Source organism: Tamandua tetradactyla, chromosome 24, assembly GCF_023851605.1.
Source record: "Tamandua tetradactyla isolate mTamTet1 chromosome 24, mTamTet1.pri, whole genome shotgun sequence".
In the NCBI taxonomy this organism is placed as follows: domain Eukaryota; kingdom Metazoa; phylum Chordata; class Mammalia; order Pilosa; family Myrmecophagidae; genus Tamandua; species Tamandua tetradactyla.
Genome location: NC_135350.1, coordinates 6,771,834 through 6,790,375, shown reverse-complemented (window position 1 = coordinate 6,790,375; position 18,542 = coordinate 6,771,834). Strand labels below are relative to the sequence as shown.

Sequence of the window (18,542 nt, the reverse complement as noted above, 5' to 3'; positions counted from 1 at the left end):
CCTGCATGCAAATCCCATTAGGGAAGTGTAGGATTTGACACAGATCTGGATATTGAGAAGTGGAAAATGGAGTATGCTACTAACATAACCAAGTAAAACTTTATAAAATATCATGTCTTCATTAAGCCTTAGGTGTATGCCTCCTAACATGGCTTCTAGAAAATGAAACACCAGAAATCACATAATGCAAATGGACCATAACTGTTTACTTTAAGACAGAGGTTCATAAAAGGGGGCTTGGAGACTTATGGTGAATCATCAACCCTTTCTAATTATATATCCCATGTGGGACATGGGAGAATGCACATATGCGTATTTTTCCTGGGGAACAGACTTTAGCCTTTCATTGTATTCTTAAAGCTATGTATGACATTATTGATGTTGAAAGTGGGGGTGGGGAGGAAACTTTTGGCAAAGGTCCAGATAGCAAATATTTTATGGTCTTTGCCTCAACTACTCAACTCTGCTGTTATAGTGTGAAAGCAGCCACTGAAAATAGATAAAGAGATGAGCATGGCAGTGTTCCAATAAGTCTCTATTTATAGACATTATAATTTGCTTTTCATATGTCATTAAATATTATTCTCACTTTGACTATTTTTTTAAGTTTTTTTTTTTTTAAATACAAACTATTACATAAAAAAGGCATCAGAAGAGATGGCCCAAGGACCAAAGTTTGCCAACCCCTGGTCTTGTGGTTTTCAAAATGCAGACGCAGAAGCATCAATAGCATCAGAGAACATGTTCAAAAAAAAAGCAAATTCTCATGCTTCTCTGCAGACCTGCTGAATCAGAAATTCTGGGAGAGGGGCCCAGGATTCTGTGCTTTTAAAAAACCTTCTAGGTGAAACTGATACACCATGAAGTTTGAAAACCACCATCTACAGTCATTGCTGATGATTCAATTCACCCATGCATCCGTTCATTCTTTCAAAAAAATGCTGTTTGAGAGGTTATTTATGTTGCGCCGGGGATATGATGGAGAAAGGACTGTTGTTTCCTCTTCATGAACACAAGAATATTCATAAAACAGGAGACTGCCACTTTTTTTGACAATGACCCACTTTTTGAAGTACATGTTATATCACGACCCAATAGGAAAATACACACACATAACTGAAGCAAAGCATCACAACAATACATATGTTGCACTCTGGTATTTTCTATTCTATACTATTTCCATTGGATTCAACCCCCTAAATTGATTTAACAAGCCACTCATGGGCCACAACTCAGTTTGGACAATACTGCAATGAATGTGCTCACCAGTGCAAATTCCTTGTTGAGAATCATCTGCTCCACCAAAGATGACTCATTATGGAAGAGATGGGGCTGCATGTGGCTCCACATGTGAGGAAACCACCAGAACTCATCCACAGACCGAAGCAAAAGGTCATCTCCTTCATCTTCCTCTTCAGTCCCTGGGAAGAATTAAGTTAAAAATGGCTTAACTGAACATTTCCTCTAGCTTAAAGGTTATTTTTGTGAGACTTTGGTTATTCTTCATTCTACTGATACATTGATCTAATTCTGCATTGTTTCAACCAGAAAAAAAAAAAAATAGGGCAATAGCCTCAATTATATCAGAGGCAATAGAAATTGAGGATGGGGTAGGGTGGGGTGGATTTGGCTGGCTCCAAATACAATAAAGTTGTTTTGTTTAGAGCTTGGGAGTATTTTACCACTGATATTGCTTAGAATTGCTAGCACAGAGTGATAGTAAAAAGCACATATACCTGAGATGGTTTATTTTTTTGTTTTAAAATGATCACAATTACTTTCATTTTTTTGCCTGCGCAGGGAAAACTGATCAGAGATCATTCTTCTTTCTTATAAATATTTCCCTGCTTGTCAGTTTAAAACCAAGCTTAAAACACAGCTAATGATATTTGTTGATTACAAAAATAATATATACTTATTTAAGAAATGTGGAAAGTACAAGCAAATGAAATTCAAAGTCCCCCACAGCACAAGAAACAAACAAAATCTGTCATCCAGAACTAACCAGTGGAGACATCATTTTTTTAACTTTTTTTCTATTTAAGTTGAGCTCTAGCTCTTACTGTATAAATACTGTTGTGGTCTTACGTTTTTCCCTCAAGATTATGCCCATAAACCTATCCTATTTAATGTAAATATTTCATAAAATTAAATAATGAATCCCATAACTTGCTTGTAATAGAAAATTGACTTAGAAAATTAAAACTAATGCTAGTTTCTCATCGTCTTTTAGGCAAATTTCATTACAGTGCCAATTCAGAGGAAAAAAAGTTTCTTATAAATTAAAAAATTATTTGAAAGAAAGTCATATGTTTGCAACTATCTAAGAAAATTTTTGCTATATGAAAGCATATATTTTGTGCAGTATGACAATATTCAGTCCAATCTAAAAAAAATCATTGAATTAATAATATAATTATTTATTTTTATTTGGTCCCTAATTAAGTAAAGTAAAATAACAAATTCTAGCTTAAAGTATGGAGTGTATTTATTTGGCTTCGTCTTCTACAACAGCGTATGGTTGTAGGTGGGTGCTTGATTTTATATTCTGTATTTAAATTAAGGATATAAGTAATAAAGTTTCTTCCAAGAGTTTTTTCATAATGTTCCATTTGTATACCCCTTAGTAACAATTGCATTCTTCGAGGAGATGGTACTATGCCATGGTTAAAGCATATACTTGGTGCCACTCAGTACTTGAGTTAGAGTCCCTAGCTTTGCCACTTAATTAGTTGTGCAATCCTGGGCAAGTTAACTTCTTTGAGACTCAGTTTCCTGACTTAAAATGGGGATATAAATACCTATCTCATGGGTTCTTAATGAAGGGCCAATGAGATAAATCTCTTAAAGCATTTAATAATAAGATCATGATTTGCAGGTAGTAAGGATTTAATAAATATTATGATCTCTTTCTTAAAAATAACATCTTCTGGTTTACACATATGATGTTTTAAATTTGTGTGTCTACAAAAAATTAAATTATTTAAAACATAGTCTGCTTAGATTATAACCTTCTTAAATCAGAAACTGGATCCTTTAACTTGCCCTTTAATTTGCTATTTCCCCACCATCATGAATAATTGAATAATTTAATTGTCTGTATTAATATAAAAGCAGTGAACTTTAGAGCCTCTGTATGTTCCCTGATGTGTCTGCCAACTTTGATGTGTATTTACATATATGCAGTTTCTTGAGATACATCAGATATTCCATAATCTTCAAAAGGTATTACTTAATCTTAAAAGGTATAAAGACTGTCCTATTTCAATTAGGGTTTTAGGACCATGAATTGCTACTATACAAGGAGAAAGAAATAGGAATTTTGAAGTGATAAAGTCACTTCTTGGTGCTTTAGTCAGCAGACTAAAGCATAAATTATGCAGATTTGCTGCCATATGCAATGAATGAATTGTTAGTTCTCCCCCTTCTCTAGAATTTCCTGTTGAAATATACTTTGAATATAGCATGTTTGAGAAATGCTTCCATTCACTTTAAACTCCACTGCTTGTATTGGAAGTGGCAGGGAAAGAATAAATCGCACTTGACCAGAAAGGAGGTCATTTACTCACTCTAAAGACAATTTTGCAGGCTATTGACATACGTAAAGAGATGCAAGACTGATCATAAAATCTAAGTATTCTTAATATCAGAGATTGTGTTAATTTATAAATACTCCTCACAAGTTTGAGAAGGATATTTAAAATGTCTTTTTTCACGAGTGAATGAATCTCCTGTTCATCTTTCTCTTATTTCATATAGGCCAAATGAGTCAAAGCCACATGAGCCAGGCCCAGGACACTGGAGATATATTAATGCTGCAAATATTTCCAAATCCAACTTAGTGAAAATATTAAATTTTGAACTTCCTGTAAACACATTTGTAGTTACACGTATGTATGCTTGAATTATGTAAGAAAATATAATTTGCAGTTCTTATGTGACCATGTTTAATGCAAATTACAGACCATTAAAGTATCTGTGTTTAGTCTGAGCCTTTAATTTCCAACTTGCTCTAGTTCATTATTAATTAAAACATAGTAATTTTGTGCTTATTTAAAAATTATGCCCTTTTACTTCTCCTGATTCACAGAGTATGAAAAGTGTTTTAATTCAGAAGTAAAAATTTTGAAGAATTCATTTCTTTGTTATCACTACTGGTGGATCTGTTTTCAGAGACAATAAAGTGCTTCTAAAAGTTCTTTAAATCTGCCCAAATAGAAATAATTTTAGCAAGATCTGGGATATTGTACAATTTCCTTAAAGGCCCAGTTATAACATTAAAACAACATGCATAAAGTTTCAGTGTTTCATCATCTATTTTGTACAAATGTTTGCCTTATATTTGCTCACTGTGTATTAAATACTTTATTTCCCAAATGGCAGGATGATGTTTCTTAATTTTCGTTATATACTGAACCTGGTATACCTCCATACAGGTAAATATAGAATAAGGGACTTTTAAATATTATACTACATACAAAGAAAACATGGTGATTAAAGTTGAATAAAAGCTACATACATTTCCAAAATCAGAAATAGAGCCATGTGGACCATTCATATCTGGGTATTTGTTTCTTACATAAAAATAAGTGCCAAAGAAACATTAATAACAAACACTTGACAGCATCTAAAACATGGTAGGCACTATTCAAAGTGAGACAGGCATTTTTATTATCCTCATTTTGTAGGTATAGAAACTGAGGCACAAGTGGTTAAGTGACCTGTCTGTGTCCACTTAGCTAGTAAAATGTCTGTGGACCTGAACACAGGCAGTCTCGTTTTAGCACCCAGTCTTTTAATCAATACTTTGTACAGCAAAAGCCAAACCAAACAAACAGAAAACAACTAAAGGAGAAAGAATGAAATCCTTTTTTACTTTGATGCTTGATCTTTAATAATTTTAGGTAAAGGATTGTTTTTTGCAAAATAAACTCTCATGAAGTCCAATATTAATCCAGTTTACAAATAGTACCCATGAAGTAATTAGTGAGAGTCATATTTAATTTATTATTAATTACAGAGAAGGGCAATGACTGTTTCCAGAAATCAGGTCCCATGAAAAATAACAGTTGCAGCCCTCCATCCCTAGAAGGCATCTTAACACTGTAATGTGTCCATTTTTCAACTGGGCTTTCATTTGTGCAATTCCAATCAAGCCTTAAAGACTTCCAGACTAAAATATTTCACTCTGAAATCCAAGCTTTTTTTTTTTTTTTTTAATCTGCAGTGTGTCCTTCCTCTTTCAATTTGGCACCTGTGTGAGATTGACTTTTAGGGAAGGTTCAGCAACATGCTCTTTGTGGGTGAGATTGTTTTTTAGTTTGTGAAGGACAAAGAACCTGAACAGGAAAAAATACATGAGAAATACAAATAAGTGAAGCAGTCTAAGAAATGCAGAATCAATCATTATTACAATGGGTATATGTGATTAATGTCTTCAAAACAATGAGGCTCATCAATCAGTATTCTCAATCATTGGGAAATCAGATCACCCTGGGAAAGAACTGAGACTGTCAGTGCAACAAGACTAGCTCCTCAGAGCTCCACATCAAAGGTATATGCACAGGTACATTCCCTGTATTGCAGTCCTTTGTCTATATACTCAAAACTAGGATTGTGACTCAAGGGGCCTGAGGCATGTCAACAATGTATTGGAAGAAATCTTGATTGCCCCGAATGAATTAATACATACAGAACAGAACACGAATGCAACTTTGAAATACCTTATGGATGCATTTCAATGACAAATAGAGTAGTCAATTAATTAAAGCTTCATATTTATGTAAAATAAATTAAACTTTCAGTTTTTTAAGTTTCTCTATTGCTTCATTTCCAAAGCGCGCTATTCCCGCAGTGTAACATATGCTATTGGAACGTTTCTTTCATTATTTCATAAGGTTAATTCCAACATAAGGAGTCAATAAGGTCAAATTAAGAGAGAATTAACATTTGTATTTTTAATCTTCCTTCGATAACTATAACTGTGATATTTTATAGTAGTTTGTGTATTGTTTATTTTCCACTGCATGCGTCCTATACGTTCAGGATTATAAAGAAAAAACGAAGGGTGTTACAAACAGCTATAGACTTTTACTTTGCAAATGTCTGGCAGGTTTAGTAGGTCTGAATATGAAAAGTAAACAAAAATCGAAGCACTTGTGCAGCCATATTCCAGCCAAAAGAATGGCTTCATTTACAATATGCAGCTATTTAAGACAAAGTAGTATTGTTTATGTGCGAACTCAATCCCTCAGTTTTTCCTCTGCATTAGAAGATGCATCCTTTAGAGTTACCTGCTTTATAACTTTATAGTCAGAGATTCTTAGGCATGAATGCACTTCCTGAGGGGGCATTTGGAAAAGATTTGCGAAACCATGTCTATTTTCAAAATTGCAAGCTGGAACTGCTTTGCTGTACAGATTTGATGACCCAAATCTTTTTCTGCAAAATGTCCTTTTAAAATACATTTGATTTGTCAATTGGTTTAAATACTATCTTTCCTTCTATTACTTTAAACAGACTCATAAGTTTCAAAGCAGGAGAAAAGTCATTAAGGAAAATCCAATACAACATTGGTGCTCCAATAGTCTAATAAACTGTGCTGAAATTTTACAATAAGTCTTTTTTTGGGCAAACATGCTGTACTTATGATAATTAAAGACTGCCTTTGCATGGTATACTTTTAATGAGTCAATAAACTGAATGCATGCATGGAGAATACCATAAAATATTTCCATTAAGATGCTGTGAAGAAACACCAGCGCAGGCTCCTAAATGAAGCTTTGAGCTCACAGCCCACACGAGTTAAGTGGGAGCAGATCATATTTCCCTAATACAGGCCCCAATACCCAGCTTTGTGCTATTTTTGTCATCATTTTAAAGCAATCTATTTTAATCACGTGGTTTTGCTATATTCTAGTGCCAGACATCACAGTGCTAATATTCTGATAATAAAAATCAAATTCTGGAGGTGAAGGTAGGGAAAGAAATATCACAAATATCAGAACATAGAGTTGTGCCTAACAACAATCCCATTTTTAGAATTTGTTCAGAGACTGAAACTGAATGAAGTGCAACAGTGACCAGATGGAGGTGGAGAGAGATACGAGCCGGATTGTGATGGTTTTCATATATGCTGGGCCAAATTGGTAATAAGATTCTTAGAAAAATTCCTACAAGGAAAGGTAAGCTAAGCGAGATTAGCCTTAGGATCTATTACATTTCTTTGAGGTTATAAGATTTCTCCCCAGCCACTAGATGCATTCCACAAGAAAAGAACATGGTACAAACATATCCAATGCCTTGATATTTGACAATTTTAAAATGCTGTCTAATATTGCTATTTTTTAGTAATCATTATAAAACTTTTTACTCTTTAGAGACAAGTTCAACAGTCATAGTTAGTAGAGTAGTTATGGTTTCTTTTACTGAGTTGAAAAAGTCAATTCTCTTCCTCACCTGCCCTTAATTTTAACAGTATTTGCCAAAGTAAGCAAGCTCATTGATTTTGGATTTGGCTGCTCATATAACACGTTCAAGTTTTCCCCATAATCAGTCTGGACATTCTATTCCTCCTACTTATGAAACATTTAAAATCCTATCTCCTATTTATATGTAGCTGCCTGAGAACACAAAGCTCCTTCTTACCTGTATGGTAAAACTTCCCTGAAAATCCAAGGTTGAAGGTAAAATTTGCAACCTGAGTGCGCAGTAAATTTTGAGTCTCTAGTAATGCCTGAAATAAATAAGAAATTAACATGATTTTAGAAAAATAAATATGAAGCTTTGGGATGCCTCTTTTGCGACTTGTGAGTGCATGGATAAAACAAAAGTATTTGGGTGTCACTGCTTTTTGGGTTTAATGGGAACTATTATGTGCTTTTCATAGTTCAGGTATCATTATTACTATTATTATCATTAAAGGTTATCGAATTATAAAGCAGTTAAAGTTCTAAATACATTACATGTTGCTAAGAGGCAATTCTCCAACCGCACAACACTGAAATCATTTTTCATTTCTGTCTGCGACATTTCCTGAATTTCAGATTATTATATTTCCTTTCCTTGGGGAAAATTTTTCAAATCGTTGGATGTAGACAAGTTCTGTAGTTGTTGGTATGAATAGAAAAATAACTTTTGTTTGAATTGAAATCTAATAGTTTATTTCACTGTGTTATCTCTTCAACATTTTTTTAAGGCAAACGTTTTTAGCTGAGAGCTTAGGTTATTTGTTTATAAACTAAAGAGCAATATATATTTATAGGAAATTGTTAGACAATCAAGAGATGACAAAAAGAAAGGATAGGTAAGAAATAGGTGTCCTTTCTGTTACTAATTACATGAAGAAATATTATTCAAAAATTCTCCTAATTCTTTAGAATGAGGAATTTTTATTTGAGACACATAAGTAAGCACTGATAGTAGAATCAGAATTTAATCATGGAAAATTGTGGCCAATATTTCCTCTGCTACTATTCCTATGTAAACATATGAAGCATGATTCAGCTCTCATATACTCAGGCTTCTTGATTTGCCACCCAGAATATTTTTTTCTGTTTGTTTTTTTTAGGGAATTTTTTTTTATGGGGCTTACTTTGTTCTGACAGATATGAGAAACTCATTTCAAACCAGAGATATTAACAAGGCAGTGACTTTTTTCCCTGGTACCATTTTTTGTTAATTCTATTTATAAAATTTGCAAAATATACAAATTTTTATGTTTGATTAATGTTGTCCATCTGTTAAAGTAAATGCAAAGCCAGAGATTTAGACAATTTGCTTTAAGCATTAATCATGGTGGCAAGCATTTGTCTAAAAAATGTGTGGAACTAAATTTTGCCACTCCCCCAAATTAAGGAGCCTTCTATAAATTAGTTTCATTTTGAAAAAAAAAAGATAAACTCAGAAATGAACAAACATCTTAGAGGTTATGAGTTATAGAGTTAGTGGCTATGTAAGATACCATTTATATTCGGTATAACCCTGGCCAGTATTATTTTTAAAAATTATCAGTTTAATAGACAAGGAGAACAGTAGACCCATTAGTTTAACACACTTATGTTAAACGTAAAAAATGTATTCTCAAAAAAACAAACTGAATATTAAAAAGAGGGTGGGGTTAAAAATAAACTCTATTGAACTAGTTTAGCTTTATTGGTAAATGTGGAATAAATACTAAAAAAGAACATCATGCAACTTTTAATTTTAGTTAGTTCCTTCATCTGGCTTTCTTATTCTTTCAAAATATAATCCCTGAAACACTTTTTCTGCTCACTACTGTGTTCCTCACCACCCCAATCCCATTCACAGAATTATCTACTTCTGAGTTTTAGAAGTCATTCTGTATACTCTATTCATTTATCCACCACTTATTCTTTAATTCACTGAATCTTTATGCTAAAAACTTTAATAGATAAAATGGAAGAGTATTGAGCTTAACAAGCATGGTCTTACAACCTTGAATCTTGCTCAGCAAGGGAAAGAGGGATTAACATTCACATGAATACGTAATTACAATTCGTGATACGTGCTACACACACACACACACACACACACACACAAGATCTAGAGCATACTATAATAGATGCCACACAGGACCTTAATTTAGATTGAGGGAATGGGCCCATATACTTGGTGCTTTCTTAGGGGTGATCTCATTTGTGGGTCCTTCCCTACCCACAGACTAGGTATCTACGGTACCCCCACATTTCAATCTAGCTACATTCATTGGCATTTCTCTTACATCACCATGTTCTCTGATTAAACTGAGCCACCTTGCCCTCTATATTTCTCCACTCTGCTTCTCACTCCATTCTTTTTGCCTAGGACACCTCTGTTGTTCCCAGTCACATCCCCCAAGTCCCACCCTATCCTTCACAGTTCTGCCCAATGCCACCTTTTGGCGTGAAGCCTTCCCCGGTGTCTCAAAAATTTTCCTTTTCTGTTTTCCAAGTTTCTAAATTATTTTTCTTAAGACTTGCTTCATTTCCCACTTTACTCCATGGTTAAAAGTGATTGTTGCGTATTTTTCCCTCTAGACTTTCAACTCGTAGGTGGATCCTATGGGCATTTTTTATATGCCATTTTGCTAAATATATTTTCTTATATAAGGAATCATTCCAAATACAGTGAATACAGCTATTAAAACACAACAGTAGATTGAGTTACTCTTAATTACTTCTATTAGCGGGATTTTATCTGGTATTAAAATAGTCAACATTGTTCATAGTCCATGCCACAAAATCATACCAGAACAATAAAGACACGGTTCTGCATTTCACCAGTCTGTATCAGAACACATGTCTCATGACCTTACATTACAGAACTGCTCAGAGATTAAGGAAAGTCCCAAAGTTTTGAGCAGATGAAGCTACTTCCATTGGTGCTAATTAGCTATCGAAAGAATTTGAGAGACCTTTCTTTCCATTGTTGAAAGAAACAGAGTTATCTAGTCACAGCCTCCCAATCTTGATTAATGTGGGAGTAAAAATGACAGATTCTCTAAGGAAAAACAAAATAAGTGGGTAATAAGGAAAAATCATCAAAGTTTCCAAACCTTTCTTCCTATTTCAGTATAAGTAAATGCTTCTTAGTATTCAAAATCTGTAAAAGGAAGTTTCCAGGCCTAACAATAACAAAGGAAGCAAGAAATAACAAATATATACAAAAGCTATACTTTTCTAAAAATCAAAATAAAAAAATATGTTTAAAAAAGAAAAGTGCTAAGCCATAAAATTAAAAATTAAGAGCAAAAATGAAGGATGGAAACACAGCAAAATGTAAAATGTCTGAAGAAATACGAGCAAGAAAATTTGAGTACAGTGTTAAAAAAATCAAATGTAATAAATTTTAAAAACTTTGCTTTGGAAAAAATGGTAAATGGACTAAAAATATTATAATTCTCAATCGGAGAAAAAATCAATTAGAAAACTAAGGAAACAAGCAAGTAATTATAATATTTCTATGAATATTTTGTGGAGCGGTTTGACTAATGTTTCAAAATATATGTAAAATATAATAGATGTAAAATTTAGAAATTCAATTTCATTTACTTTCTTCAATAGTTTATAAGTCATAAAAGTCAATATAGGATGGGCCTCGGTGGCTCAGTGGCAGAGTTCTTGCCTGCCATGCCGGAGACCCGGTTTCAATTTCTGGTGCCTGCTCATGTAAAAAAAAATCAATATAAATGATTTTGAAGGTTTTCTATACACTTTTTATGGAAAATTTGCTAAGTAACTGATTGAATATTGAAGGGCATATATAACCTATATAAAAAAAGTAATATTTAATTATCTTAATAAGCATTACTTGCATTCATTCAGTGTTCTTATAATAAGTCTAACTTTGCCCCTATATAATTGCATATTGTTAAAGAGAGAAATAGTTTGAGGACCATTTGCTAAAAATGTAAATTCTGGGGACACCTGAGATGTTAATATAAGTTGTGATGGGGTCAAGAATGTGGTTTTCATCAGACACCACAGACAGTTCTAAAAATGTCAGGCAATTATTTCCAACTTACTGATATGAAATGAACCACAAGAAAGTGAATAAAATTGTTCTCAGTCTTCCCTGGGAATTCTGAATCCAAGGATATTGGATGGATCTTAGGAATCTGTCTTTTTAGCAAGTGATTCTCAGAGCTTCGAAATGGAGATAATAATGATAAAGTTTGGGAAATATTGACTTAGTGGATTAGCTATATTAATTTCAAGGTATGTTACATATATTAAATTGTTCTGATATTCAGATTGTTTACTGGGCTGTTTTAGTTTCTCAGCTGAGAAAATAAATATCATATAATGGGTTGGCTTAAACAATGGGAATTTATTGGCTCACACTTTTGAGGCTAGGAGAATTACAAAATCAAGGCATCAACAAGACAATGCTTTTCCCCCCAAAGAATGCATCATTCTGGTGCTGGTGATCCTTGGTCCTTGGCTTTCCTTGGTCCTTGGCTTTCCTGTCACATGGCAATCAATGCACATGGTGACATCTTCTTTTTCTTCTGGGTTCCACTCTCTTCCAGCTTCTCGCTCCTATCTTCAGCTTCTCTTCTCTTCTAAGGTCTTCAACCATGTGGATTAAAGTCCACTCTCATCTTGCTGGTGTGTCACAACTAACAATACCTTCAAAGGTCTTACTTGCAAATGGACCAGGGGTAGGAACTGAACCTTTTGTAGGGAAATGATTCAATCCCCAGTGCAGGTTAACTCTTTCCTTAAATGAGCTTAATTAATGAAGCTTTATTATATCCATACTTTGATCATGTATAGTCTTATACTTTCAAATCTTCAAATCAAATACCCAATATTTGATACACAAGGTGATCATTTCTTTTTTGTGTATTTTATTCAATGGTGCTCATTACTACACCCAATAACTCAATAAAAATATCTTATATGCCCTAACAAAATCTTGACATAGGAATCAGAAGAGGTAACTAATATTCTTATTTTCTAGTTGGAAAAATTTCTTCATGGAAAGATTAAATGGCCCACCCAGATAATACAAGGAATGGGCCAAAATTGAGCATGTTTGCCTTAGTACCCAGTTTAGCTTTAATGTTTAATTCCTATGGCAGTTCATTTGTGTAGTCACCCAAGATGTAACGGACTCAGGAGTCAATGGTATTTTGTGCAGACATTCTATTTGTCTATATGCAAATGAAGATGAATAGGACTGACCCAGGGTAAGAGTATGCAGTTTTTGAAGTTTGCCCTTGATAGTTCCTGATTCACCTCTCCCTTTAAAAGCAATTTCCATTCTTTCAGAAACCTGTTTTGTTTTTTTTGCTAAAATCTTACTGTTACTTGAACAGGAAATTGTCTGATATGATATTATAACAATATGCTAAGGCTTCTAAGTAATTTCACATTGAATAGTTTATTTCTTGTTGTGGAATGAATGAATGAATGAATGAATGGTGAAAACACTGAATAGGTGTGGGGAGAAAGGTTTGGGGCCTGGTGATTCCTGTGTTGAAATCACATGATATCTGAACAAATAACCTGCTGAGTCAAAAAACATGGTGGTGTTTTAAAGCAATTTATCCTCTCCTCTTTCTGCCAATCACTTAAGAGCTTCACTTTAATCTCTCACCTTTGGCTGAAATTTCCAAGAGGCCAGGAAGCTGGGACTCACTTTCTCTGTTCTCTTTTCCCTCCTTGTACCAGCATTCCTCATTTATTCTTTCAAACAACATTTCTTAAATTCCTGCTATGTTTTAGGTATTCTTGGAGGCACCAACGATTGAGTGGAGAATGGTAATAACAGATATTTCACACTATTGAGCTTTTACTATATGATAGGCACTGTACAAAGTACTCTACTAGAATTACCTCTTTAAGTATCCCAGAAGATCCCTTTATTATTTTGCAAATGGGGAAAATAAGGCACAGATAGGCTAAATAAGCTATGCAAGGTTTTGGAGTTAGAAAAGATCTGCAAACCAAAATTGACATTTGCTGTTAGCACAGAGTCTATATTCTTTTCAGGCACATGGATGGTACAGATAGTGACCTAAGCAATTAATTATTTAATTGCAGATTTTTATTAGTGATGAGAAAATGTATGCTATTATTGAAAGTTAACAATAAGGACCTACACTTTGACAGGGTGGCAGTGAGGTCGGTGAAGACCTCTCTGAGAAAGCAAAACATTAGTTTGAATGTGAAAGATGAGAGGCCAGGCATACTACAAACAGGGGTTCTGGGTAAAGTCTGCTCCAGGACAATGAGACAGTGAGAAAAACAATGCTTTGTGTGAGGAAAGATCTCAGCATATTCCTAATATACCACCCTTTACCTCCTCTCACAAAGGAAACGAGTCACCTTTTAAATCGATTCCTCCTACTGCTTGCCGAAAAGCAACCATATGAAAACTGGAGAGGAAACAGAGACATAAGTAAGAGGCTTTTGCAGTAGTTCTCGTAAAGAATGATGAAGGCATGGTACACACTGATGCACTGGGAACGAGAAGAAGTAAAGGGATAGTTGACGGGCTCATTTGGAAAGTGAGGTGGAGTGTGATTTCATTAGTGGCTTAGGTTACCAGCATTCAATGAAACGGGGAAGGGTTGGGAAAGGTTTGGAGGAAAAAAAAGCAGTATTTCTACCTCAACATTAACCATTTCTTCCCCACAACTGCACATTTGTGTTTGTGAAGCCTCTACTTCACCATTCATAGGAAAGGCAGGACTTACAGTCTTGTAGGGTCATTGCTTTTACCCCTTTATTATCCAGGATTGCAGAACAAACTTCATAAATACCTGCACAAGTATATATATATATATAAAAGGGAATGGTCTCAGAGCACAGGAATGCTTGGAGATGCAAGAAGTTAAATACTGATGCTTCCTGAAAGATTTTGGCCAAAAGGAGAGAAAAGTTTTTAAAAAATTGGTTTGACCTTGTAACTCATGTCATGTGCATGAAGAGCTTGTACCATCTGTTTGATTATCAAAGAACACAAAAAAAGTTTTTATAAGCCAATAGATTTGAAAGTGCATTTATGGTGGCCTACATTTTACTTGAATGCATCAACAAAACACTCCATGTATCTTTTATTCCCTTTCCAGTGGGTTGTGTGGCTTCGTCTTAGTGCCTTAAACTTTTTTTTTAATTGCAGAGTGTCTTGGGCATCTCTGAGTGCACAGAATTTCAAGCCACTGCCATCAGTCCGTTCTGAAAGTGTGTGAGATGAGCTTCTGCTTCTGTTTTTTGATGAATGCTTTGGTTCTCTCCCTGGGAACTGAAAATGTCCTTATGTTGTTCAGTTCTTATCTGCCCCAATTTCCCTTTCAATTGTGTCTTCAGTGTCTTGTCACATAAATCATCTCAAACTATGAGGGCAGTCTACTGTCTGTACCTGGTTCCATGCCCTAGCTAACAGATTGGAATTTTGAATCAAGTAAATAAATTGGAATAAAATAGGAGTGTACCACAACTCTTCATAAAGTGCTATTTGAACCAATAGCCAGACTCTTTTTTTCAGTTTGTTCCTTTAAACCTGGCCCTCCGTTATATTATTCCTTTTAGTTGTTCTATCTGCTTTTTGCTGCTAAGTCTCCATCATGGCCTTCGAGTGCATCTGAGTTGTAAGCTGTAACATCAGTTCAAGTGGCACAATTATATCCTTCAAAGGTTTTTTTTTTTTTTTTTTTTTTTTCCGCATGGGCAGGCACTGGGAATTGAACCCGGGTCTCAGCATGGCAGGCAAGAACTCTGCTACTGAGCCACTGTTACATTGCCCTATCCTTCAGCGATTTTAATGCACTAGTGATGAAAATTTTCTCTTGTTTCCCCAGTTCAAAATAGTTATGTAAATGATAGAGTAATAGTAAGGTGTAACTACCATATATTTATGCTTTCTTTGGGAGTGAGAGGCTAGACTGCTATGGATTGAATTATATCCCCCAAAAAGATATGTTGAAGTTCTAATTCCTAATACCTCAGAAATTGACATTATTTATGATGTTATTAATCCAATATGACTGGTGTCCTTATAAAATAAAATTTGAACAGTGTGTTCTAAATTATGATACATGGATCATTAGGTCCTTGCAATGTAGTATTTCTGTGAAAATATAATCCCATATCCCACATGTTTAGAAAAAACTTCAAATATTATATATCTCTTGTGAAATTCTCAATACATGTTAAAATACTGTATTCCCTTGGTAGGACACATCCTGCAATTGATTTAGCTTAGCTTTTTACAAACCATTAGCCAGAAACACCCATCCCCACTTATCCAAGATTGAAATGCTCTGTCTTAGGAAACACATTAAGCGGATAGCTAATCCCTGGGAAGTAGGGGTGTTATTTGGGATTCTGCCAAACTCTATTCAATGTAATTTCCTATATATTATCAAATGCAAGTAGCTAAATATAATAGCTATGATTTTATGTGAAATATGATTCTGCATATACATTGTCACATAATCACATTAGTTCTCTGCAAGCTCTCTGAACAAATGAGTATGTTTCTATTTTTCCAGGATTGTTATGCCTAAGAGTTTCAGATCAATTTCTTAACATTATGAATTCTGGAAACAGATTTAGGAATAACAACTAGAGTTTTGCAAAATGTGATGGTACACTTCTTGTGACATTTTATTCATGCTGAATAATTATTTTCAAAACTATTAAATTATTTTCATTAGCAAAGTTACCTTTCTCTTAAGAATAAAAAGTATTCTTTTTTTTATTAATTAAAAAAAGAATTAACAAAACAATTAAAAATCATTCCAATCTATATGTACAATCAGTAATTCTTAATAACATCACATAGTTGCATATTCATCATTTCTTAGTACATTTGCATCGATTTAGAAAAAGAAATAAAAAGACAACAGAATAAGAATTAAAACAATAATAGAAAGAAAAAAAAAACAAAAAAACAAAAAACCTATACCTCACATGCAGCTTCATTTAGTGTTTTAACATAATTGCATTACAATTGGGTAGTATTGTGCTGTCCATTTCTGAGTTTTTATATCCAGTCCCGTTGTACAGTCTGTATCCCTTCAGCTCCAATTATCCCTTCTCTCTTTTTTTTTTTTAATTAATGGAAAAAAAGAAATTAACCCAACATTTAGAGATCATACCATTCTACATATGCAATCATTAATTCTTAACATCATCACATAGATGCATGATCATCATTTCTTAGTACATATGCATTGGTTTAGAAGAATTAGCAACATAACCGAAAAAGATATAGAATGTTAATATAGAGAAAAAAATAAAAGTAATAATAGTAAAAACAAAACAAAACAAAACAAAACAAAACAAAAACCTATAGCTCAGATGCAGCTTCATTCAGTGTTTTAACATGATTACTTTACAATTAGGTATTATTGTGCTGTCCATTTTTGAGTTTTTGTATCTAGTCCTGTTACACTGTCTGTATCCCTTCAACTCCAATTGGCCATTATCTTACCCTGTTTCTACCTCCTGCTGGACTCTGTTATCAAGGACATATTCCAAATTTATTCTCGAATGTCTGTTCACACCAGTGGGACCATACAGTATTTGTCCTTTAGTTTTTGGCTAGACTCACTCAGCATAATGTTCTCTAGGTCCATCCATGTTATTACATGCTTCATAAGTTTATCCTGTCTTAAAGTTGCATAGTATTTCATCGTATGTATATACCACAGTTTGTTTAGCCTCTCTTCTGTTGATGGAGATTTCGGCTGTTTCCATCTCTTTGCAATTGTAAATAACGCTGCTATAAACATTGGTGTGCAAATGTCCGTTTGTGTCTTTGCCCTTAAGTCCTTTGAGTATATTCCCAGCAATGGTATTGCTGGGTCGTATGGCAATTCTATATTCAGCTTTTTGAGGAACCGCCAAACTGCCTTCCACAGTGGTTGCACCATTTGACATTCCCACCAACAGTGGATAAGTGTGCCTCTTTCTCCGCATCCTCTCCAGCACTTGTCATTTTCTGTTTTGTTGATAATGGCCATTCTGGTGGGTGTGAGATGATGTCTCATTGTGGCTTTGATTTGCATTTCTCTAATGGCCAGGGACTTTGAGCATCTCTTCATGTGCTTTTTGGCCATTTGTATTTCCTCTTCTGATAGGTGTCTGTTCAAGTCTTTTTCCCATTTTGTAATTGGGTTGGCTGTCTTTTTGTTGTTGAGATGAACAATCTCTTTATAAATTCTGGATATTAGACCTTTATCTGATATATCATTTCCAAATATTGTCTCCCATTGTGAAGGCTGTCTTTCTACTTTCTTGATGAATTTCTTTGATGCACAAAAGTGTTTAATTTTGAGGAGTTCCCATTTATTTATTTCCTTCTTCAGTGCTCTTGCTTTAGGTTTAAGGTCCATAAAACCGCCTCCAGTTGTAAGATCCATAAGATATCTCCCAACATTTTCCTCTAACTGTTTTATGGTCTTAGACCTAATGTTTAGATCTTTGATCCAGTTTGAGTTAACTTTTGTATAGGGTGTGAGAGATGGGTCTTCTTTCATTCTTTTGCATATGGATATCCAGTTCTCTAGGCACCATTTATTGAAGAGACTGCTCTGTCCCAGGTGAGTTGGCTTGACTGCCTTATCAAAGATCAAATGTCCATAGATGAGAGGATCTATATCTGAGTACTCTATTCGATTCCATTGGTCGATATATCTATCTTTATGCCAATACCATGCTGTTTTGACCACTGTGGCTTCATAATATGCCTTAAAGTCAGGCAGCACAAGACCTCCAGCTTCGTTTTTTTTCCTCAAGATGCTTTTAGCAATTCAGGGCACCCTGCCCTTTCAGATAAATTTGCTTATTGGTTTTTCTATTTCTGAAAAATAAGTTGTTGGGATTTTGATTGGTATTGCATTGAATCTGTAAATCAATTTAGGTAGGATTGACATCTTAACTATATTTAGTCTTCCAATCCATGAACACGGTATGCCCTTCCATCTATTTAGGTCTTCTGTGATTTCTTTTAGCAGTTTTTTGTAGTTTTCTTTATATAGGTTTTTTGTCTCTTTAGTTAAATTTATTCCTAGGTATTTTATTCTT

The 18,542-nt window shown here is 34.3% G+C and overlaps 1 protein-coding gene across 1 annotated transcript in view; it reads right to left on the bottom strand.

The window, feature by feature from the left end:
* LOC143668424 (bifunctional heparan sulfate N-deacetylase/N-sulfotransferase 4) overlaps positions 1 to 18,542 on the bottom strand; it is a 304,009-nt gene that overhangs the window by 150,700 nt on the left and 134,767 nt on the right. Inside the window, exons 3-4 of the mRNA XM_077143213.1 lie at positions 7,648 to 7,735; positions 1,267 to 1,421 (exon numbers count right to left, since the gene is read on the bottom strand). Coding sequence (XP_076999328.1) covers positions 1,267 to 1,421; positions 7,648 to 7,735 — 243 coding nt within the window. The remainder of the gene's footprint in view (positions 1 to 1,266; positions 1,422 to 7,647; positions 7,736 to 18,542) is intronic.